The 25,242-nt window shown below is 43.6% G+C and overlaps 1 protein-coding gene across 6 annotated transcripts in view; it reads left to right on the top strand.

Moving 5' to 3' along the window:
- The window catches only part of LOC100399060 (doublesex- and mab-3-related transcription factor C1), a 149,475-nt gene extending 125,756 nt beyond the window's left edge, over positions 1-23,719 (top strand). For 4 of the 6 annotated variants that reach the window (XM_078362978.1, XM_078362979.1, XM_078362980.1 and 1 more), the window contains exons 2-7: positions 20,016-20,173; positions 20,474-20,532; positions 20,847-20,980; positions 21,824-21,884; positions 22,069-22,216; positions 23,182-23,719. In XM_078362978.1, the coding sequence (XP_078219104.1) occupies positions 20,110-20,173; positions 20,474-20,532; positions 20,847-20,980; positions 21,824-21,884; positions 22,069-22,216; positions 23,182-23,294 (579 nt within the window). In that variant the 5' untranslated portion in view covers positions 20,016-20,109 and the 3' untranslated portion in view covers positions 23,295-23,719. Of the gene's footprint in view, positions 1-18,688; positions 18,773-20,015; positions 20,174-20,473; positions 20,533-20,846; positions 20,981-21,823; positions 21,885-22,068; positions 22,217-23,181 lie in introns of all 6 variants that reach the window. The other 2 variants (XM_078362977.1, XM_054251592.2) reach the window with 2 other exon arrangements.
- Positions 23,720-25,242: the final 1,523 nt, after the last annotated feature.

A 25,242-nucleotide genomic window follows, 5' to 3' on the forward strand; every position in this document is an offset into this window, starting at 1 on the left:
CTGGTGGTGACAAAATCTCTGAGTACTTGCTTGTTCGCAAAGGATTTTATTTTTCCTTCACTTCTGAAGCTCAGTTTGGCTGGATATGATATTCTGGGTTGAAAGTTCTTTTCTTGAAGAATGTTGAATATTGGCCCCCACTCTCTTCTGGCTTGTAGTGTTTCTGCCGAGAGATCTGCTGTGAGTCTGATGGGCTTCCCTTTGTGGGTGACCCGACCTTTCTCTCCGGCTGCCCTTAGTATTCTCTCCTTTATTTCAACCCTGTTGAATCTGACGATTATGTGCCTTGGGGTTGCTCTTCTTGCGGAATATCTTTGTGGTGTTCTCTGTATTTCCTGCAATTGAGTGTTGGCCTGTCTTGCTAGGTGGGGGAAATTTTCCTGGATGATGTCCTGAAGAGTATTTTCCAGCTTGGATTCATTCTCTTCATCCCCTTCTGGTACACCGATCAAACGTAGGTTAGGTCTTTTCACATAGTCCCACATTTCTTGGAGACTTTGTTCATTCCTTTTTGCGCTTTTTTCTCTGATGTTGGTTTCTCGTTTTATTTCATTGAGTTGATCTTCGACTTCAGATATTCTTTCTTCTGCTTGGTCAATTCTGCTATTGAAACTTGTGTTTGCTTCGCGAAGTTCTCGTATTGTGTTTTTCAGCTCCTTTAATTCATTCATATTCCTCTCTAAGTTTACCCATTCTTGTTATCATTTCCTCGAATCTTTTTTCAAATCTTTTTTCAAGGTTCTTAGTTTCTTTGCATTGATTTAATACATGATCTTTTAGCTCACAAGAGTTTCTCATTATCCATCTTCTGAAGTCTAATTCCGTCATTTCGTCGCAGTCATTCTCCGTCCAGCTTTGTTCCCTTGCTGGTGAGGAGTTTTGGTCCTTTCTAGGAGGCGAGGTGTTCTGGTTTCGGGTGTTTTCCTCCTTTTTGCGCTGGTTTCTTCCCATGTTTGTGGATTTGTCCGCTGGTCGTCTGCGTAGTTGCTGACTTTTCGATTGGGTCTCTGAGTGGACACCCAGAATGTTGATGATGAAGTATTTCTGTTGCTTGGTTTTCCTTCTACCAGTCTAGCCCCTTCGCTGTACGACTGCTGAGGTCCGCTCCAGACCCTGCTTCTCTGGGGTGCACCTCTTGCAGCTGTGGCACAGCGAGGGATTCTACCAGTTTTTTTTTCTGCTATCTTTGTCCCAGGATGATGCCTGCCTAATGTCAGTCTTTTGGATATAGAGGGGTCAGGGAGCTGCTTGAGGAGACAGTTTGTACTTTATCGGGGCTTAATTGCTGAGCTGTGCGCTCTGTTGTTCCTTCAGGGCTGTTAGGCTGCTATGTTTGATTCTGCTGCAACACAGCTCATTAAAAAACCCTTTTTTTTTCTCTCAAATGCTCTGTGTTGAGGGGTTTGGGCTTTATTTTTGGATGTTCGATGAGGTGTCCTGCCCAGCTAGAAGGCAGACTAGCCACTGTTTGGCTGCCGAGGCTCCGCCCTGCTGTTGTGTGATTCGCCCTGTTCCTGCAGGCTCTGCCGTGGTCTCCGCCACGCCCTGCGGCGGAGTCTCTTCGTTGTAGCGTGTTGCCTCAGCAACGGCAGGCTGCGTCAGCAGTGGGCGTGTATCTCAGTAGGGACGGGTTGCCTCGGCAACGGCTGGCTGCGTCAGCAGTGGGCGTGTATCTCAGTTGGGGCGGGTTGCCTCGGCAACGGCTGGCTGCCTCAGCAGTGGGCGTGTATCTCAGTTGGGGCGGGTTGCCTCGGTAGTGGTGGACGCCCCTCCCCCACAGAGCATCTCGGACCGTCTGCTCGGGATAGTTTGAAATCGCGGTTTTGTTCGTCCCACTGGGTATCCCAAACGATCTGTCCCTGCAATCCCCTGGGCTGGGCTACTGTCCAAGTCTCGTTCAGTCTCAAGTCCAGCCCTCTCAAGTCTCAGGTTGCCGGTTCAACAAGGCACCTGGACAAGCGCGCCCTGTGGGGATTGCTGGGTAGGGCCGGCCGCAGCTGCCCCGGCTGCCGGCTTCGCCAGGCAGACCTACTGCCTGGCGTCCCGTGTCTTTTTATTCTTGGGAGTTTCCCCGTTCTGTGGGCAACAAAGATCAGTCTGGAAATGCAGCTCTGACTCACCGTTTGTGGATTCAACGCGAGCTCCAATCCTGGGTTGTTCTCATAGCGCCATCTTGAGTCCTCAGGAATCAGATTTTTGTTTCATTGATTAGTCTCTGTTATTTTTCCATTCTTTATGTCATTAATTTATGCTCTAATCAGTGTCCACTTTTCTCTTCAATCTGCTTAGGTTTAGTTTGCTCTTTTTCCCAGCATCTCAATGTGGAAGGTAAAGTTATTGACCTGAGCTATTTCTTATTTTTTAAAATATCAGCATTTAGAACTGTACATTTCCTTCTAAGCACTGCTTAACTGCATCCCAAAAGTTTGACATGGTGAGCCTTCATTTTCATCTATCTAAAAAATTATTGCCTAATTTCCCTTTTGATTTCTTCTCTGATCCTTGATTGTTTAGGAGTTTGCTAATTTCTGTATGCTCATGAATTTCCCAATAATGTATGCTTTATCGATGTGTAACTTCGTTCCATTGTGGTTGGGGGACCTGTTTTATATTATTTCTATCCTTTTACGTTTATTAAGGTGTTTTAGACCACCATATGGTCTATCCTAGAGAACATTTCAGGCGTACTTGAGAGGAATATACATTCTGATGTTGTTGGGTGTAGTGTTCTCTGAATGCCTGTTAGGTCCATTTGACATATTGCTTTTTCCAATCTGGTATATCCTTGTTGATACTCTGCCTAGCTTCACTATTCATTATGGAAAGCAAGGTATTGAAGTCTCAAACTATGTTTGCCAAATTATCTATTCACCCTTTCATTTCTGGCAGTGTTCACTTCAGGTATTTTGGTGTTCTGTTGTGCAGTGCAAATATATTTATAATTTACATATCTTCCTGTTGACACCTTTATAATTGCAGAATGTTCATGTCTTATCTCCAGTCATATTTTGTGTTTTAAACTCTACTTTTTTCTGGGGTTGACAAAACTACTCCAGCTCTCTTGTGGTTGCTCTTTTCAGTGTAAGTATTTTCTCCTCCTTTTACATCCTAACTGCCTGTGCCTTTGAAGTGTGGGTCTTGTAGACAGCATCTAGTTCAATCATGTTTTTATCACAGCCTGCCAATATCTGCTTAACAACACGTTTGTATTGTTCAGTCTATTCACCCTGAACTTAATGTGATTACTTAATGTAATTACTGTTGGGGTAGAATTTATGCCTGCCGTTTTTTGTATTTTCTTTCTCATGTCTTAATGTTCCTCTGTCCCTGCACTGAGGTATTCTTTTCTGCTAAACAGATATTTTCTCATATGCTCTATTCATTTCCTTGTTGTTTCTTTATTGTATTTTTGAGTTGTTTTCTTAGTGGTTGCCCCACAGTTTACAGTTCGCATTTTAACTTAAAGGAATCTTGGTCAGATTGATACCACCTTAATTTCAATATTATACAAAACCTGTGACCCTATAAAGCTCGAGTCTCTTCTCTTTTGTGCTACTATTGTCATAAAAGCACTTCTTTATTCCTTTAAAACCCATCTATAATGATTGCTTTATGCAATAACTGTCCTTTAAATCAGGTAAAAGAAAGGAAGAGTTACAAATAACAATACATTCCTACAGTCTTTTGCCAGTACTGTGTAGTTAGTTACCTTTAGTGGCATTCTTATTTGTTCATCAGGATTTGAGTTACTGTCTGCTGTCTTTTGCGGATTTCGCTTTAATACTTTTTTTTTGTAAGGGAAGTCTGCTGATGATACATTCTCTCAGCTTTTCTTTATCAGGGAACAGCTTTATTTCACCATCATTTTTGAGGGATAGTATTTCTGGATGGAAAATTCTTGGTTAACCTTTTTTTTTTTTTTTTTCCTTAACCCCTTCGACTGTGACTTCTCAGTACCTTTTGGTTCCCTTGGTTTCTGATAAGAACTCAGTTGTTAATCTTACCGGGGGTCCCTTGTATGTGGTAAGCTGTTTCTCTTTGCTGCTTTCCACATTCTCTCATTGTCTTTGATTTTCGACAGTTTGACTAAAATGTGTCTCGGTGAAGATATCCTTGAGTTCATCCTCTTTGGAGTTTCTGTGCTTCCTATTTGTGTACATTAATGATTTGAATCAAATTTGGGGAGCTTGGGCCATTATTGTTTCAAATATCCTTCCTTCCTCAAGTTCCAATTTCCGTTGAGCCCCTCTAGTGAATTTGTCCTTGTACTTATTGTACATTTCCACTTCAGAATTTCTACTTGGGTGTTTTAAAAACACTAATTTACATTCTGTGATGATTTCTCTATTTGGTGAGACATCATTCTCATACTTCTCTTTAATTCTTTCCACGTGGTTTCTTTTAGTTGTTTGAACATATTTATAATAGCTGATTTGAAGTCTTTTTCTAGTAAGTCCAATGTCTGGGCTTCCCTCTGTGTGTTCCATGCTTTCCTGTTTCTTTGCATGTCTCATAAGTTTTTGTTGAAAACTGGACAGTTTAAGTAATAGAACATGGCAACTCTGAAATTCAGATTGTCTCCCCCCCCTTCAAGGTATTGTTGTTGTTGTTTGGTCCTATTAATCTTGCTGTCATTTGTTTGTTTAGTGACTTTTCTGAACTACTTCTGTAAAGTCCGTATCCTCTGTTATGTGTGGCTACTGAATTCCCTGCTTGGTTGGCTTAGTGGTGACCTGGTGATTGGACAGAGATGTCTTTACATGCCTGGAAAAGGTAAGTTTCCTAGTCATTGCCATGGGGCTCTATGCATATGTTGGACATGCCTTGAACACACAGCCAGGCAATTGACAACTCTTTCACAGAGCCTCAAAGTAAAGCAGAGTTGACCGTTTAGGCACCTTTTGGGTCTTTCCAGACCATGTCATAGTCCTAGGTAAGTGTCTGGCCTACTAGATTCCCAGGAATAGGTTATCACTTTTAAAAGTCGCAATGGTCGCCTCATTACCTGGATTTTCCTTTAAAGGTATTCGTTAGCCTGTCGTGTGCCCCCGGTGTTATTCACTGCCTGAGGGAGCTGCAATGTTGAGCAACTGCCTCCAAATATTTTTGACAAATGCATCCAGGGAAAAAGGTGTTTCAAATGAGGCAACCTCTGAGTCAGTCCAAATAAAGACAGCCATGTAAGTAGGGCCTTCCAGGGAACTACCACACAGATCAAATAATGAGAATTCTTGGGAATGCGGCTTTGCAGGAGCTCCAACCTTGTTCTGTTCCCTCTGCTGGCTGCCAGGCTGCTGGTTTTCATCATGATCGCAGGCTGTTGGTATTCAAGGCTACCACGGAGTTGCATAAAGGGCCAGGAGGATAGGGCTAGTTGAAATGCCACATAGCTCACTGTTCCTACCAAGATTCTGCTGCTTTTCTTGAATAAACATGCGCGCCCAGGGTTGCCCCTCAGCTTTAGGTGAATTTGCAGGTTTCCAAAAACATTCATTTTGACAATTTTTGCCAGTTTTCTTCTCATTGCTTTTATGAAGGGGAGCAATTTTAGAGGTCCTTACATTGCTGATTTTGCTGACTCCCTGAACGACTTTTCATTATACCTACCCCTGAGGGTGTTTGTTGCTAGGCGGTCCTCTGTGCTTGGCACTTAGGTATCTCTCAATAATAACTTTGTGGGTTACCTACCGGCCACGTGAAAGGGATCACAGCAGGAGCGCTAGAAGCAAAGATGGATAACTTACCACTTTGGGGCTCAAAGTTGTCGTTCTCAAGTAGATTCCATTTAACTGAAACATTTAAAGCCTTACGATCACCAAGCCTGCATCTGGTCACCAAATTATATCTTAACTCAGTAAGATGGGTGCAGGGATGGAGGATCAAGGATGTGGATTATTTTTGGCCACTGTGTCTTAAACACAACCAGGCTTTTACCTGCATATTTGGCAGCAGCCCGGCTAGTATCTCTTGTCACAGCTAATTTTATTCCTAGCCACTTCAGAAGTGGCTGAGGGCCTCAGTGAGTAAGAGTGCAGATGAGGTGCTGCAGAAATCTCCCATATGAAGAGCTAGAAACAGAAATTTATTTCAACAACTAGGCTTGGTTTTGAGTAACTCCTTAGCACCAGTCTAGGATTTCCCACTGAAATGGCTTGATTTATATTGAGGCAGCCCGCCACCTGGGCAGTTATTGATAGGCCTTTGGGTAAAAAGCAGCCCTCACCCAGGAGACTGCTCTTCACACCACAGCATGGAGATATAACTCCATCCCTCTCCTTTTGAATCAACCTCTGCATATCAACAAATATCACATGGTCGTTGATCAAGGATTCCTTTGTTGGCCTAAGACTTGTGTTTATGTAGAATAACCTGCCTCTGAAACCCTTTGAACTGTAGCTGCTAACTTACTCACAATCTGTTTGTTCAGGGTGTGACTTCTCAGATATTCTGGTGCCTTGGATGAATACGTCTGTAAGGTTGCCAAGAGCCTTCAAATAACAGTATAATGTTTAAGAGTCAGGCAAATTTTACTCTGAATCCAGGCTCTGCCACTTTCTTAGCCGCAACCTTGGATAAACGACTTAGTTTCTCTCAACCTCAGTTTCCTAACTTGCAAAACTGAGGATAAGACACAGATAGATTGTAGGAATTAAAGATGACAATACGTGTAAAGCATGTGGTGCACTATCCGACAGCTAGCTAATGCTTCAAAAAATGTTAGGTCTAGTTAGTATTGAGCAACCTCTTACTCAAAGGGGCCAGTCCTGGCACTCTGCAACACCAAACAGGCAGCCCCGCTTTGGTGTTGCAGAGTGCCAGGACTGGCCCCTTTGAGTAAGTAACCTCTTAATGCCATAAACAGTCAGTCTGTTTTAGTGACCCAAGTTAAGAGATTCATAATCCAGTTGCCTCACCTGACCAACAGTGAGCTGCTTTTCCCCTATGTTTCCACGGATGCAAGGTGGCCAGGGAGAGAGATCCTCTGTGTTCATGACTCTCCCTGGTATGCTTAGTGATGCTGGTTGACAAGAAAATTAGTTATCCTCAAATTAATGCATTTACGTAATGGCCAATTTGCCACACTTCCTGAATTTCCTGATTGTCAGGTTAACAGCTTTCACAGGAATATACTCATTTTCAGTTATTAAAGATGAAATGTACCTTTCTGAATATTAACTCGATGGAGATGGATATACCTTAGGAATTGGGGAACAATCCAGAATTAAAGACTGAAAAATTTCTGAATTATTATTTTTTCAATCGAAAATCTGGCATTTTATATATGATAGAATTCCTTAAATATTTTTGATATACGTGGGAGTCTTTTGAATACCATTAAAATATATTTTCAAGATCAATGCCTTTTTTTCTTCTTAGTATTCTCTCACATTTTTTCAAATGGCTTTATCAGGCAGAATTGCTTATTTCGATTGGGAATAAAGATGGTTGACCAAGTGCAGCTGGGCTGTGCCTCTTCTCCAGAGAGGAAGTGAACTATTAAGTAAATTTGCACACTTCAAACACAACTTTTGAGAGAAAACATGAGAATTAAACAAAGGGGCAATGGAAGACACTGTGGTTGAAGAGGGAGGAAGCGGGGCTGCCTGTTTGGTGTTGCAGAGTGCCAGAACTGGCCCCTGGAGACAGACTGGACACGAGAAAGTGGTGAGTGAAGGCGCCCTAGGGCACCACATTCCTGCTGTGGACCTCTGAGATCCTAGATGCAAGAGTTCCCTTTGGACTGGCAGGCAGAGCTGCTTGGAGAAGATGCAGAGGCATTGCTTAAACCCGTGTGGAGCCCAAAAGGTTTCAGTGTGCTGGGCAGCTGCAGCAAAATATGACTCTCGGTACCCACCCCCAAGGCTCTGTGTCCTGCCCTAAGCGGCCACAACTCCTACCCTCTGCTGGGCTGGGAGATAGCAGAGTCCAGGCACACTCATGTGCCCAAGACAGGCCCCACTGCCATTGCCACGGGACCAAGGTGCATCTGAACCACTTGCCCTTGTGTTTGCCCCTCCTTCCCAAGGCTGCCTGCTTGGCTGTTTCTGTGGCAGTGGGCGTGGGGACAGGATAGGAGGGATGGGGGAGGGGAAAAGAGAGGGGGTGGAAGAAGAGGAGGGATTTCTTCCTAACTCATTCTGTAAGGCCAGCATTACCCTGAGGTAGACACACAAACCAGGCAAAGACACACACACACACAAAAAAAAAAACAAAAAAAAACAAAAAAAAAACAAAAAAAAAACCACAGGCCAGTATCCCTGCTGAACATCAGTGCAAAAATCTTCAACAAAATACTAACAAACTGAATCCAACAGCACATCAAAAAGATAATACACCATGATCGATTGGGATCTATTCCAGAAATGCAAGGATGCTTCAACACACACAAACCACCAACAGAACAAAGTTTGAAAATGATACGATCAGCTCAGTAAATGCAGAAAAAACATTTGACAAAATTCAGCATCACTTCATGATAAAAACTCTCAACAAATTAGGTACAGAAGGAACATACCTCAACATAATAAAAGGCTATCTATGACTAACCCACATCATACTGAATGGGGAAAAGCTGAAACCTTTTCTCTAAGAACTAGAAGAAGACAAGGATGCCCACTCTCACCACTCTTATTTAACATAGTAACAAATGTCCTAACAAGAGCAATTAGGCACCAGAGAGAAATAAATGACTTCCAAATGGAAAGAAAGGATGTCAAATTAGAACCCTTCACAGATGTCGTGACCAGATAGATGGAAAAAAACTAAAGACTCCCCAAAATCTCTTAGAACTGATAAACAAATTCAATAGAGTTGCAGGATACAAAATTTACATACAAAAATCAGTAGTGTTTCTATGCATCAATAATGAACCAGCAGAAAAGGAAATCAAGAGAGAAACCCCTGCAGCCATAGAAAAGAATGAGTTAATGTCCTTTGCAGGGACATGGGTGAAGCTGGAAGCCGTCATTCTCAACAAACTAACACAGGAACAGAAAATCAAACACCACACGTTCTGACTCACAGGTAGGAGCTGAACAATGAGAACACATGGACACAGGGAGGGGAGCACCACACACTGGGGCCTGTCAGGGGGTGGGGGGCAAGGGGAGGGAGAGCATTAGGACAAATACCTAATGCATGTGGGGCTGAAAACCGACATGATGGGTTGATAGGTGCAGCAAACCACCACGGCACATGTAAACCTATGTAACGAAGCTGCACATTCTGCACATGTGTCCCACAACTTGAAGTAAAATTTAAAAAAAAGGAGCAACCTCATTTAAAGTAGCCACAGAAAAATGTATCTAGGTATAAATGTAACCAAGGATGTGAAAGATCTCCATAATGATAACTTCAAGACACTGATGAAAAAAATTGAAGAGGACAAAATAATGGCAAGACATTCCACGCTTATGGATTAGAAGAATGAAAATTGCTCAAATGGCAATACTACCCAAAGCAATCTACAGATTCAATGCAATCCCAACCAAAATACCAGTGATATTTTTTTTTACTGAAATGGAAAGAGAAAACTCCTAAAATTCGTATGGGACCTCTAGAGACCTCAAATAATCAAAGAAATTCTGGGGGTTGGAGGGAGAGGAAAACAAACAAAACTGGAGACATCACTCTGCCTGACTTCAAAATATACCATAAAGCTATAGTGACCAAGACACTGTGATATTGTTATAGAAACTTAAAGGCTTAAATGGGAGACTCAAAACTATAAAAATGATAGAAGGAAACAAAGGAGAAAAGCTTCAGGGCATTGTTCCAGTAGGGCAAATATTTTATGTGTAAGACTACAAAAGCACAGGCAACAAAACCAAAAATATGCAAATGGGACCACATAAAACTAAAAAGCTTCTGTACAGCAAAGGAAACAATCAACAGAGTGAGGAGACAACCTGTAGAGTGAGGGAAAATACTTACAACCTAATCGTCCAATAAGAGACTAATATCCAGAATACACAAGGCATTCAGAGAACTCAACAGCAAAACTCCCCCAAATAATACTATTAAAAATGAGCAAAGGATCGGAATAGACATTTCTCAAAAGAAGACGTACAGGTCACCAAGAAGTTTATGGAAAATTTCTCAGCCTCACTAATCATCAGGGAAATGCAAGTCCAAACTAACATGAGATATCCTCTCACCCCAGTTAGAATGGCTATTATGAAAAAGACAAAAAGATAAGTTTTGATAAGGATGTGAAGAAAGGGGAGTTCTTAAACATTGTTGGTCCGAGTGTAAATTAGTGCAGACATCATGGAAAACAATATGGATGTTTCTCAAAAAAACAAAAATAGAGCTATCATATGATCCAACCATCCCTTGACTGGGTATTTATCCAAAAGAAAGGAAGTTGGTATATCGAATAAATATTTGCTTCCCCATGTTTATTGCAGCACTATTCACAATAGCTATGATATGGAATCAACCTAAGTGCCCAACGACATGAATGGATAAAGAAAATGTGGTCTCTATACACAGTAGAACATTATTAAGCTATCGTCCCATTATTCGAGGCAAAATGGATGAACCTGGAGGATAGTATGTTAAGTGAAACAAGGAAGGCACGGAAAGAAAAATACTACACATTCACACTCATATGTAGGAGCTAAAGGAAACTGGCCTCGTAGAAGTAGAGAATGGAATTGTGGTTACTAGAGACTGGGAAGTGTAGAGGGGAGGGGAGGATAGGGAGAGGTTGGCTAATGCACACAATATTACAGATTGATGGGAGGAATAAGTTCTAGTGTTCCATAGCACTGAAGGTTGAATATAGTTAACAGTATCGTATAGCATATGCTAAAAAAGCTGAAAGAGGGGATTTTGAATGTTTCCAGCACAAAGTAATGATACATGTTTGAGGTAATGGATATCCTAGTTACTCTGATATAGTCATTACACATCGAATAGACGTATCAAAATATCACTCTGTACCTCATACATATGCACAATTATTACATGTCAACTAAACATAAAAAAAGGAAGACAAATACCACATGATCCCACGCATGTGTAATCTTGAAAAGTTGGTCTCGTAGTAGCAGAGAGTTAAATGATGGTTGCCAGAGGCTGGGGGTGGCAGGGCTTGGTGGGGATATGGCAAGAGAAGATGTTGGTCAAAGAGTACAAAGTTCCATTTAGACAGGAGCAAGAAGCTTTAGTGGTCTACTGCAGAGCATTATTAGTTAAAAATAATGTATTGCATAATTTGAAACTGCTAGAAGAGATTGTAAATGTTCTCGCCACACACACACACACACACACACACACACTCACACAAATGCTAGGTAGGTGAGGAGATGGATATGCTAATTAGCTTCATCTACTCATTCCATATTGTATACATATATCAAAACCTCATATTGTACCCCATAAATATACATAGTTATTATTTGTGTTTTTTTAAATAAAATAAATTGATAGAGACTGTGGCTTCTGGGAAGATGGTATACATGTACATTTCCCTATTCTTCCCACTAAGTACAACTTAAAATTCTAGACACATAAGACTGAAAGTGGAAAGAAGAAAGCAGACCAACTGGGGACCTCAGAACGACATGGTGGTGAGTTCCCTGGGTTTTGTTTTTGCCTGATATATCCAAACTTGGAGCTGAAGAAACCAGCTACTGGGGAATGCCAAAATGCACAGGCAAAACAGAAGGAAACGAAACAAAACAAGTGAAGAAACAAAGAAATAAACCTGCAAAAGCCTGTTTTTCCTAGCCTAAGGATCAGAAAAGGGGCAGCCCAACAAGACAGAAAATGTTTTCGCAATAACCGCTCTACTCCAGCCGAACACCTCAGAAAACTCTGTGGCCCTTTCCCCACTCATACCAGCAAAGGCCTAGTGGGAAGCGTAGGCTTCCACGTTCTTTTCCATGAGCAGAGACAAGGGCCCCTTTGCGCTGTCGTACCAGCGGGATTATGTGGAGATCTCCAAAATATACCCCTACCAGGCCATAAGGAGACACCCCTCTTTGTCCCTGCTGGGATGATGTCAAGATTTTCACCACCACTCAGTGTTAAGGATGCCACTGAATCCTTGGGCTAAAGAGAAAGTCTTCCAGATGTAAATTAGGAGAGCCATTACGGAAAACAGTATGAAGCTTCCTCAAAAAGTTAAAATAGAGCTACCACATGACCTTGCCTTCCCACTCCTGGGAGTATATTCAAAGGCTATGAAATCAGCATGTCAAAGAGATATCTGCATTCCCATCTTCATTGCATCACTATTCACAATAGCCAAGATTTACAATGAACCTAAGTGTTCATCAGCGGATTAATTAATAAAGAAAATGTGGTCGATATACACGATGGAATATTGTTCTGCCATACAAAAGAAGGAAATCATGGCATTTCCTAACAACACACGGCATTTCCATGTGTGGAAGGTGAAAAAGTCGATCTTTTAGAACTAGTGAGTGAAATGGTGGTTACCAGAGGCTGGGGTTTGGGGGAGCGAGGGAGATGTTGATCAAAGGGGACAAAATTTCAGCTAGACAGGAGGAATAATTTCAAAAAATCGATCCTACACCATGGTGACTATAGTTAATAGCAATATGTGGCATACTTGAAATTTGTTGAGAGTAGTTTTTACGTGTTCTCACCACACAAAAAGTGATAAGTATGTGAAGTAATGCATGTGATAATTACCTTGATTTGGCCATTTCACAGTGTATACTTATTATGAAAACATCATGTTGTACAACATAAATATATACAATTTTTATTTGCCAATTTAAATAAAAAGAACAATGAAGACTAAGTCTTCCAGGACTTCAAAAAGTGAATTGAACTGAATGGAAATGATTACAAAACATATCAACATCTGTGGTGCAAAGCTAAAGCATTTTTGAAAGGAAAATTGATGCCATTGAGTGCTTCCACTAGACAAATGGAAAACTATCAAAGCAGTAACCTATGATGTCACTACCCTAAACTAGAAACAGAAAAGCAAAAGAAGCAGAAGGAAGGAAATGTGAAAGATGGGTAAAATAATCAATGAAATGTAAACCCGAAAAGTAATTGAGAAAATCAATGACATAAAACCTGAGGTCTTTTAGAAGACTCATAGAACACACATACATCAAGAAAGACTGACAAAATAAGCCCATGACGATTCGTTGCCTTCGTACATATTTACTGAATGACTTCAATAACTATAGTTATGAAACTTTTCATATAGTTGACTTTAGGAAGCTAAACCCTTATGTTTGCAATGTGAATCATACAGTGGAGAGCAGAAATAAAAGAAACATCGGACTCTTGATTTAAATCACACCAAAATTTAATTTTTGAACTAACAGCCACATCCCTGTCTTTCATCGTAGAAACTAGTTTCTGCAATGTCTTTCACAATTAACTCAATTTCCTTTCTAAGAGGTAGAAATGATACCCAAATAACTGCACTATGAGTTCAATTATTCATGCTACGAGCATGTCCTTGCAAATTGGAAAGTTCTTGGAGACAAAATTTCTCGTGATTTAGGTAATGCTAAAAGTAAGGTAGTTGAAATTTTTCAGACTTTGAATCGACTATTCTTCCATATTGTTAGAAAGATCTTGCATTACATGGACATTTGCATGGTGACTTAGTTGAAGGTCTTCTGCTTTTTGTAAAATACTATATATAGACTCACAGTTTTCTATTATGTGTTATGTAACTGAAATAATATCTTTTTACGATGTCTCCACCTAAAGTGTGTGTGTGTGTGTGTGTGTGTGTGTGTGTGTTCTACAAGATTCAAGCCATTTTTTTAATTGGCCGAATTAATAACCTCAGACCCTCTTAATAATGATCATAAACTGCTTTTTTTGCTGTTGCTGACCAATTAATTCTAATTTTGGGCAACAAATTTTGTCAATCTGATTAGACTGTTAGAGGGAACATTCTTATCAAATTCATCATGTATTTTTTTTTTACATTTCTCTTAAGATTGTCCACTTTATTCTCTTTACATTTCTTCCAACAAAATGAATAAACAGCTTGTGCACTTTCTCTGCCGCAGCAAATGCAACATCAACAACAACTAGGCGGGCAAGGGGGTGAGATGAGCGTTTTTACATCAAAATGCCCATCCATAAAAGCAGAAATGAATTATAGAATTAGAAAAATCACCATTTTTTTAGCCATCAAAGTAATAATTCAGGCAAGAGCCCGGAATGAATACTAAGGCCAAGAGGTAAACTTTTGTTGGAGAACAGAATATCTGCATGTCATCGAAATATCATGCCACAGACTACTTGTTAATCATAGAGGGACATAAGTACCTTCACAATGTAGTACTCTGTCTGACAAATACCTTAATTAAGTGATAAAACTGATGAATACAAACAGCATCACCCGTAACTAGAGAAACTGGCATTAGGAGCCTCCATATGTGATATAATGTGAACTACTCATCACCTACTTAATATTCACTCCCAAAGCGTCAAACGTAAATATAAACAAGAGGCAAATATCAGGCCAACCCATATTGTGGGACACTTTACAAGACAACGGGCCTCGCCTCTGGAAAAAAAATGTCATCGTCAAGGTTTAAAAAATTGGTTGGGGTACTATTGGCAATTAGAAGGCACTAAAGAGACATGACAACCGTGTGCAGTGTATCACGTTTGACTGGATTGTTGATCCCCCCAAAAATCTTTCAAAAGGATATTATTGGGACATTTGGTGAAATTTAAATATGGACTGTATGTGGACTTGGATAATAGTGCCCCTTCATTGTTACATTTCTTCAACGTGATAGAGGCACTGTGGTTTCATTGGAGTACATTCTAGTACTTAGGAGGTACATGCTGAAGTAACTGGGTGAAGTGTTTGGAACTGTTATGTGGTTAAGCAAGAAAAAGAATACTGAGAGATAAAGCAATGAGATAATGTGAATCTAGGCAAAAGATTTTTCACTGTATTACCTCCTCAGCTTTGTGTATTTTCAAAATAAAACGTTGAGGAAAATAGATTCCTCATATTTAGAGTTATGCACTGAAATGTTTCCAAATCAAATAAGATACACTAAGATATCCACATGTGATTTTTGTACTTTTTTGATTTCTGATATTTGCTTGAAAATAATCTGGAGGAGGGGGAGAGGACAGGATATGTAGGAGATGTGGTTGGCCATGAGTTGTTAATGGCTACAGCTGGGAGACGGATATTTGGAGGTTCCTCATGCTATCCTCTCTTGTGCTGTCGTTCTCAAAGTGTGGTCCCCTACCAGCAGCGTTAGCATCACCAGGGAACTTGTTAGAAAAGCAAACTCTGGGTCCCACCCCAGATCTTGTCATCTGAGAATATAGATATGGAGCTCAGAAATCTGTGTTTTATCATGCCCTCTGGGTGATTCTGATGCGTGCTAGTGTTTTAGTTTAGGTGTTTTAATGTAGCATATGCGAAAAATGAAATAAAAAATGCACCATAGCCGTTACATTTACTATGGGAGAGAAAGGTAGGTTTGACATTAGCAAAGCTATAAATGGAAGGGGGCATGAGAGGGGTTTGTGTGTTGCCCGTATATCTTGTTGCTTGCTCTAGATACTAACTGCATGTGCACGTTTAATTTTTGAAAACTCATTAAGAGGCCTGGCATGGTGGCTCACACCTGTAATCCCAGCAATTTTGTTGGGCAGATTGCTTGAGCCCAGGAGTTCAAGATAGCCTGGGCAACATGGCGAAACCCCATCTCTACAAAATAGACGAAAATTACCTGGGCATGGTGGCATGTGCCTGTAGTCCCAGCTACTTGAGAGGCTCAGGCAGGAGGATTGCTTGACACCAAGAGGTGGAGGTTGCAGTGAGCCAAGATCACGACACTGTACTACAGCAGCCTGGGTGACAGAATGAGGGGCTTCTTTTTTGCCTCTTCTTTGCTTACAAATCAAATAAATAAAGCAACCCAAGGGAAGGAAGGAAGGAAGGGAGGGAGGGAGGGAGGGAGGGAGGGAGGGAGGGAGGGAGGGAGGGAAGGAAAAGGGTAAGAAAGAAAGACATAGAAAACTCATCAAGATATACATTTATAGTTTTTTTACATTTTGGATTATGAGTTAAACTTTGCCGAAGGTTTTAGAAAAAATCTCGAAGCTACCCTAAGCTGGGTATTCTACGGATACTGGATTTTCCCCTAACTGATCCATAGATTCAGTGGAAATGCAATCCATGTCTGTTACAATAGAGTCTCTGGGAAACTTGACATTGCATGTTAATTTATGCAGAAGGACAAAAGGCATAAGACATGCAGGGGGTGGTGTGGTGGTGTAGGGAGAGAGGAAGAAGGAAGGAAAGGAAAGGAAAGGAGAGGAGAAAGGAAAAGGAAAAAGGAAAAGGGATGGGAAGGAAAGGAAAAAGAAAAGGAAGGAAGGGAATGGTGGGGTGGTGTAGGAAGAAGAAAGGAAGGACGGAGGAAAGGAAAGGAAAGGAAAGGAAAACACAAGGAAACTATTTTAATATGGAAATGCTGGCAGCATTTCTCTAAAATCAGGAACAATCCAAATAAGCCCAGTTTTGCTGTCACTATTAGATCTTGTACTAGGCTTCCTAGCCAGCACAGTCAAAAAACAAAACAAAGCAGAAAACCGTAAGTTCAATTCTATTTCTACTGCTTGTAAACTCACAGATAATTTCAGAACGCCTATAGAGTTTGGCATGTTGGCTGGCTTTAAGATCAAGTCACGTTTTGAAAAATTAAAAGCATTTTTGTAAAATAGATCCAAATAGAAATTGTCATTTTAAACAGACATCAAGTACAAGAACACCAACAATCTACAGTATCTTGGGATAAATACAATAAATGATGTGCAAGACCTAAATGCACAAAAGATAAAACTAAAAACTAAACTGAAACACTAAAACATTAAGGACCCACATAAGTGGAGACATCCCAAGTTGGTGAATAGGAAGGCTGAGTATTCTACGGATAGTGGTTTCTCCCCCAACTGCTCCATAGATTCAGTGAAAATGCAATCCAAATCTGTTACAACCAAGTCTGGAGGAGACTTGACATTGCATACTAATTTATGCAGGAGGACAAAAGGCAAAGGATAGCAAAGATGTGTTTGGAAATTATGAATAGCATGCAGAGACTTGCCCTAGCAGTTGTCAAGATGTATTATGAAGTGAAAAAATTTAAGACAATGTAGTAGTGGTACAGGAATAGACACATTTATCTATGGAACGTAACAGGGAGTTCGTAAACAGAGGCACACAAATATGGACGAACGTGTCTCCAGGCTTTGCTTCTTGGGGGTTGCAAAGTCACCACTGATTGGGAATCCGCGGCATAGAAATATGGATCGATCTTTAATTGCGTGCTGAATTTTTAAAAGGTAAATTACAGAATACCAAGTACATGAGTTAAAAATGCATGCACGCAAAATATTTCACACTCAAAGGGAGACTAATCTGGGAAACAAGCCTTGGGGAGCATAAAGCTCGACGATCACTTCAGGATTTCTTGACTGATCTAGTGCAGCGAACAGGAGAAGCTAGAGGGCGGTGAGGGGGCGTGGCCTCAGAGCGTGAGCGGCAGGAGGTCTCGAAGTTCATTGGTCGCCAGCCACAGGGGCGGGAGGTCGAAGGCAGTGCAAGAGCTCATTGGCCTTTGTGGCAAGGGAGGGAAGGGAAGCAGAAGGGGGTCTTCCCTCAGACGCTCTGACTGATTCTGACTTGCTAGAGGCTGGGGTAACCGCAGGCCGACATCAGAATTAAACGTTTGTTCCCCACGCCTCCTATTTCCTCCCACCCTCCTGAGCCAGATTCCCACACCCTTCCCCTCTCTGTTACCTCAGCAGGGAACCCCCATCCTCTCCTGATGTCCCATTCCGCCGTCAGCTCTCCCGGGACCCCTTTTGTGAGGACCCCTTGCTCCAGCCCCCCGAGTCCCGGCCTTTGGCCAATGAGGCAGGAAAGGAAAGGAGAAAGGAGAAAGGAGAAAGAGGAGAAAGGAGAAAGGAGAAAAAGGAGAAAGGAGAAAAGAGAAAGGAAAGGAAAGGAAAAAGGAAAAAAATTCCTCATGGAGCTGTTTTTGATTCAGAGGTCGAGGAGAGAGTGAATGATTGGGCTTCCTAAGGAAGTGGCGCATTCTGGGGCGGTGGGGCTGGGTGTGTGGGGTGGGGTGGGGGTGGGGGGAGATGGTGTGCTCAAGCACAATTGTTGAAGTGTGGAGAGGAGTATGGAAGATTTGGGGGAGGCTGTGGAGGGAACGTGTGGGTTTGCATGAAAGCAGAGAGGGTCAGCCCCAGAGAAACACTGCTGCCCTAGGAGTTCCCTATGGGCTAGATCGGAACCTGAGACTTCATAGGGGGCTCAACAGATGTATGCTGAATGAAGAATCAAGGGAATCGGCTGGGCGCGGTGGCTCACGCCTGTAATCCCAGCGCTTTGGGAGGCCGAGGAGGGTGACTCACCTGAGGTCAGGAGTTCAAGAGCAGCCTGGCCAACATGATGAAACCCTGCCTCTACTAAAAAATAGAAAAAATTAGCCAGGCATGATGGCGGACACCTGTAATCTCAGCTACTCGGGAGGCTGAGGCAGGAGACTCACTTGAATCCCAGAGGCAGAGGTTGCAGTGAGCCAAGACCTGCCATTGCGCTGCAGCCTGAGCAACAGGAAAATGTGGTACATATACACCATGGAATACTACGCAGCCATAAAAAACGATGAGTTTGTGTCCTTTGTAGGGACTTGGATGAATCTGGAAACCATCATTCTCAGCAAAAGGACACAAGAACAGAAAGCCAAACACTGCATGTTCTCACTCATAGGTGGGTGTTGAACAATGAGAACATGTGGACTCAGGGAGAGGAGCATCACACACTGGGGGAAGTTGGGGGTGGGTAAAGGAGAGACAGCAGGGGGTGGGGAGGGAGGGGAGGGTGGGGAGGGATAACATGGGGAGAAATGCCAGATATAGTATGCACCTAAAGTAAAATAAAAATAAAATACAAAGAAAAAAATAAGAATCAAGGGGATGCATGAAGGGATGAATGAAAATAATAATTGAAAGAGGGCCAGGGATCCAGGAGAACAATATGATTTCATGGGGTACAAGAGGGAAATCAGCTTAAAGGGGGAGCAAGGGAATAATTAAGTGTAAGGTGGGGGTGCAAGAAAAAAAATCAGCATGAATCAGCATGAAATTGAATATAGGACAATTTCATATAGGGGAAAATTGAATACAGGACATAGGAGAGACTGCAACAGAATTGAGTGCTGGGGGCGCAAAATCCCGTGTGGGGAATGAGTGAATACAGAAGGTTCGGAAGAGAATTGAAGTGGATGCCAGGAATAATAGTTGGATTTGGCAGAGTGCAGGATGATACACAAGAAGCGGGTGTAGTAATGGTGGAAGGGGGAACGGGAGTGCATGTGCATGCCTGAAAATGGGGTCTATGGTGAAGGTTCGGTAAGCAAGGAGAATGATGACTGGATTCGATGGGTACAGGATCCATGCCAAGAGTTTCTTGGGAAGGGGCTGTGTATGAGCGAGGCTTTCTGGGAAGGAGGCAACATGAGCAAGGAGGTCACAGTGAAGGTTGGTGAAAACCATGGGAGGAGAAGGGGAGGGAAGGCAATCTGATTCCAGTAGTGAGAAGGATGGAGAAGCATTCAGCCACCTCTGATAGGGTTTTCCAAGCGCAGAGGAAGTCCGTTGGGGTTAGGGGATCATGTGGCCCTTCTGACCTCCCCTCCTGACCCTGGAACCATGGATCCCAGAGAAATACCTGCTGCATCCTGCTGCCCCTCTGACTCTGAATGCACCACAGGGTGTGAGACTGGCGCACCATGGGGTACTGAACTTGGCCCCAGAAGAGTTACAGATTGCTGTGACCTCTACCACAACCACAGCATCACTGCCCAAATCAGTGGCCACAAGCATTCCTGCATCTTCCAGGCCTGCGAGTGTCACAGTTGTGCCCTCTTCTCACAAGTATGGTGTCTGAGATGGGGAGGGGTCAGGCATCCTCCAAATGGGACTAACCTTTGCCCTGAAATCCTTTACTTCAGAGAACACCTCAGGGTCTTGCCTGCTGTGAGTGCCTTGAAGAGGGAGCAGCAGGCACAGCCAAAGAGACACCTGGCTCAAGGACTGAGAAGGAGTATGGCTGCCCCTCCCAAAGCTCCCATCCGTGTCAGGAATTTTACCATCAGAGCAGGAGTTCTCAGTGAGTGTTTCTGGCCAGGGAGGGAGCCAGAGTTTGGGTGGAGGAAGCATGAGTAGTTCTGTCACCAGTCCTGTCACAGAATTGCAGTGTGACCTGGGGCAAGTTGCTCCTTGGACCTTAGTTTGCCCGGGTGTAAAATGTCATCAATGTTATCTACCAAGTGTTTGTAGGAAGGCGAGATCTGGGGCACAGGGGAATCAAAGAGCTCCATGGTGAGATGAGACCTGAGACTGGAGGTGGGGTGAAGTAGGGTGAGGTTGAGGGGAAAGACTCACCAAAGCTGCTCCTGGTCTTTTGCAGCTGGCAAGGAGAACAACATGCTGCAGTCTGAGAGCCACATCTTCACAGCCCCCGAGGAGGTAAGGAGAGTCGGTGGCCAGTTGGGGAGGCTACCACCCAGCCACTGTCCAGACACCTTGCACTGTGTCCCAAAGACATGGGTTTCATCTCCAGTCCTATCATCAGCTCACCATATGACCTTGAGAAAAATTGCTTCTCCTCCCTGGGCCTCAATTTCCCCAGTTGCAAAATGAAAGGTAAGACTGCTTGGTCTTCAAGGTCTTTAGAGCACTGACATTCTAGGCTCCTATCCTCATCCCAAAAGATGTCCACACCTCCTCTCTCCATGGCCAGCCTGGTACCTGACTGCAACGTGTGCTCTCTGCCCCTGCAGGGGAGCTCCCAAGGGGCTCTGCTGCTTGGCCATGCCCCAGAAACTTTGTCTCTGCCCCGTACTCCAGTGACCTTGGAGCAGCAACTGGTTTCTCCTTCTGGGGATCCCCACAGGGCCCCTGCCCTGCCCAGCATGTGAGTAGTGTGAGGACCATGGAGTAGGTTGTGTCTTGTGTGCCTAACCTTGTTCCTGATGCCATGGGAAATGGAGGAGGGAGAAGGAGGAGGAGGAGGAAGAGGAGGGAGAAGGAGGAGGAGGAGGAGAGCAAGGTAGCATCTAAGACTAACGGGTAAGGACAGGGCTCTCCTAGCTTTGCTATTTTCTATTTTTGAGACTTTGGACAAGTGACTTTATGTGTCTGAACCTCCATTTCCCTATGGATGTGCTGAGGACAATATTCTATACCCATAGCATTGAAAAGACAACTGGCACAAGGCCTGCTACGTAGTAGGGCTTCAACAAATGGGAGTTGTTGTTTCACATGAAACAGGTGGATGGGATAGAAGGTCCTGCTGAAAGGTAGGGTCTGTGCTGACAAGGGCCACAGAGGCCCAAGGCAAAGCCTGGAGGCCATTAAGGAAAGCTTCTTGGAGGTGAGCCATGCTTGTCCTTCAAGACCAGTGAGGACTGGGCAATATGGAAGTGAGAATCAGTCCCTGAGCAGGGACAGTAATAACATCTCTCCAGGTGCTTTGCAAATTAAAACACAGACACCTGTAATTTCCCATGATATTTGTCATTGCCCTGGGAGGAAAAAGCTGGTAGGAACAAATGTCCCTGTAATGGAAAAGAGGTGTGGGAAAGAAACCTGGACAAACAGAAGAAGGGACTTGCCCCAGCCACAATGACCAATGGTCCAGCAGGCATTGGGATCCCCACATCCAGATATTGGAAAATCCTGCCCCTCTCTGTGTCTACTGGTAGGATGTGTCTGCCAGCAGATTTAATCCCCTGGCCTCTACTTTCCTTGTTTCTAGATGCTCAACTCTGATCCTCCAGCCCTGTGCCACCCTTGACCCTCTTCTACTGCAGCCACAGGTCCTGGGAAAGTAGTGGGATCCAGAACCCTGGGAGGGGCGGAGCTTAGTGGATGGGAAGAGCAGAAGGCCTTGGTGGGGGTGGGGGAGGAGGTTGAGGGAACAGGGGGCTGAAGGGGCACTTGTGGCCTTGCGAAGAGGTGTAGTTTCCCAGTGCCTATTCTCTCACACCCTTTCCTTTGCAGGTCTCCAAAGTCTCTGACCAGGCTTTGGTTTCTGCCTACTCAGAGTGGCAGCGGAAGCTGGAGGCTGCTGAGGCTCTGCTGACTCTGAGAAACTCTGCCCAGGCCCCTCCTGACTCCATCTCCCTGCACCAGCCCTGCAACCCACCAGGTAGCCTGCTCCCTGAAAGGAGAACACAGAGTGGGAATAGCTGGGGAATGGGGGTCGTCGTGGTAAGCAGGTTCTAACCGAAAAATCAGTCAGTAAGTTGAATCTCCTTGGGGCCAAGCACCCAAGCTCTTCAGGATGACTCCCGAGATGGTAGTTGAGGGCTGTTTAGTGAATCTTCAGTTTATTGAGCTTTGTGCACAACAGCAAGCGTCCAGTGCCCCGATGTCAAGAAAGAAGGCCTGAGGGTGGCAGGGACTTGCCCTCAAGCATGCAGCATATCAACTGGAAGAACCGGCTCCCTTGACTTTCATCCCAGGTTCTATGCTCAGCCTCCTGTGGCCTACTGTGGTCTGGGGAGGACATACAGAGGTGATAAAGGGCTTGGTCTGGAAGGAGGTCTGGTCTCTGCCTTCCGGGAGCTTCCAGTCTCGATGTGGAGCCTGGATGCCTTGGCAAGCTGTGTTTTGTGGCCAAATTTTAATGATGTGCCCAGAGAGGAGGGGCTGGAGGAGCTCAGAGGGGGGATAAAGAACTGGGGAGGCTGTGAGGGAAGGCTAGGCATTCCCAGATCAAAATGGTGGATGGAGCATGGTGTGTCAGTGAAGATACAACCCTGGAGGGACTGCTAACAGAAAGGGATGAGGCTGGAGAGAGTACCAATCACAGAGGTCTGTCAGGTCAGGCTTAGGAGGCTGGACCAGCAACTGTGGGTAGTGACGAGCCAGGGAACGTTTTCTGAGCTAGGGAGAACAATTTCAGAGACCCTGAGCTTAACAAAAGGAGTTGTGGTGGCTTTGATGGAGGGATTAGGGGAGGCAAGATGGGAGATGGGGAAATCAGAGAGGAAGAGGTCTACGCAACAGTCCAGGTGACAAATCTTTGGGTGGGCGGGACGTGTAAAAAGCATAGACCTGGAAGGGGATGTGGATGTAACCTGGCTCCGGCCCCCTTCTTTCTGTCCACAGCTCCTGCTGGAGATAAAGGATTCCAGCCTCCCAGCCCCTCTCTCCGCCCCAGGACAGCCAGCTCCATCTCGCTGCCTATTGGACATCTGGGATGCATCTCCCTCTTGAGCTAGGAACCCAGAGGAGGAGGCCTCAATAGAGCACTGCCTACTTGGTATCCAGTTTCTGAATGTGCAAAATGGTTAATGTCCAAAACGCTTAACATCTTTTTTTAGAGCCTTCAGGTGTTTTATAAGCTTTTTATTATATGGGGCGATTCCTTTGCTGAGGGTGGATATTCTCGTATGTCTATCCCTTACTCTTTTGGATGCTGGGCCCTTTTTCTGTCTCACAAGGACAGGATTGTGCAATATAAGTTGATCAGTCTCTCAGTGGGGTTCTGTGTGAGTTCATATGCCAGAGTTTTTATTCGTCTTGTGATTGTTGACATACCTGTGCACTTATGTGTGTACCCATGCATGTGGAAACATGAAGATGTTTTCACTTTGTGTCTAGGTTTATGTACGTGAACAAATAATAAACCCTCGTTGTTATAAGGCACTGTGATATACGGGTTGTTTGTTACCACAGTATAACCCAGACTATTCTGACTCTAACCAATTTGTTCAATTCATGTTTCAAAGTGAGAATCACCTTATCCAATAACTGGGATTTCTTAACATGCCTAGATAAGAAAATGGTAGAGGAAAAAGAATAGGGCATTTATTCATTGAGCAGTTAAGTACCTACCCTCTGCCTGACACCGACTGTTTCCAGTTGTCCAGAGGGCCATGAGTGGCAATGCCCACAGGATCAAGCAGATCATGTAAATGAGTAGAGCAGGCCCGATGGGCTCTGGCCAGACTGACAGTGTATGCTCTACCTAAGTGGGCAGCTGCTGCTTGGCCCTAGGCAATTGTTACCATGCAGGGATAGTGACTCATGGTGGCCAAATTGACTGTTTTGTCAAGAGAAGGTGGAATTCTAGATTTCTATATAAAATCACTCAACTTATAAACTTTGGCTCGGGTTTCTTCTTTAAGCCCTATATCTGGGCCAAACCAAACTTCCATGAAGGACAGTTTTGGCCAATGGGAATGCCAGTTTTATTCTACTCAAATGTGAATTTTACAGTGGGGGAAACTGAGGCCAATCAGGATAAGAAGAATCAAATCGGGGAAATGAATTAGACTCAGACCCTATTTCTGAAGGACCCTTGAAATATGAGGAAGCATCACTACCTTTTATTTATTCTGTGCTCACCGCACTAAGCACATACAGCATCACGGTAACTTTGCAAGCCAAGCGTTACTGTTGCCATTTTGCCTATGAGGAAACACGCTCAAAGAATGAAAGTGGCTTGCGAAAGTGGTTTTGGGGAAATTTTAAGCCAAAGATCAGCGAACACTCCCTTGTCTTTACCAGGCCCTAAATTTGCTATAATTCGATTTTTCATAAAGCACTGAATAAAAGGTTCAAAACTCAAAGCGACAAGCATCAGCCAGAGGGTTTTTGCAAAATAGTCCCTTTATTTCTTACTCGAGGTAACAATACGTAGTAATCGATCACATCTTTCTTACCTGCACTGGTTTCCCAGTCCTCTGCTGATATTCTAAACAAATGAAGACCTGGAGACCCCCACCAGGCAGAGAGAAAGCTCAATTGGACATGCCTGGATATGGGCCCTTTCCATGCTATTATCTCCCGCCTTTCTTCCCTGCCAGTACTTTACCCAAGACGATTGATTGGGATGACATCCAGTTACAACCAGTCTTTTCTTTTTTGAGACACTGAGCAGTCAGGATTCTTATATTCTTGATCTGATGGCAGAGAAACAAACATGCAAAGCCACTCAGACTCAGAGCAAGACTGAAGTCCATCTCACACTTTCCTTCCCTCCCTGATTTTTTACTCAAACAAATGATCCCAAATCCCCTCTATTCCCAGTGATGGGTGGACAAGTCCACATATTTCTGGAAGAATGAAGCAGTAGTACCTGGGAGAGGACTAAGATCCTGCTATGAAATTGTGTCCTAGGCACACCACAGTCCCAGGGTTGAGTTGGGTAAAAGAGGAAGCATA

This window comes from Callithrix jacchus, chromosome X (assembly GCF_049354715.1).
Source record: "Callithrix jacchus isolate 240 chromosome X, calJac240_pri, whole genome shotgun sequence".
In the NCBI taxonomy this organism is placed as follows: domain Eukaryota; kingdom Metazoa; phylum Chordata; class Mammalia; order Primates; family Cebidae; genus Callithrix; species Callithrix jacchus.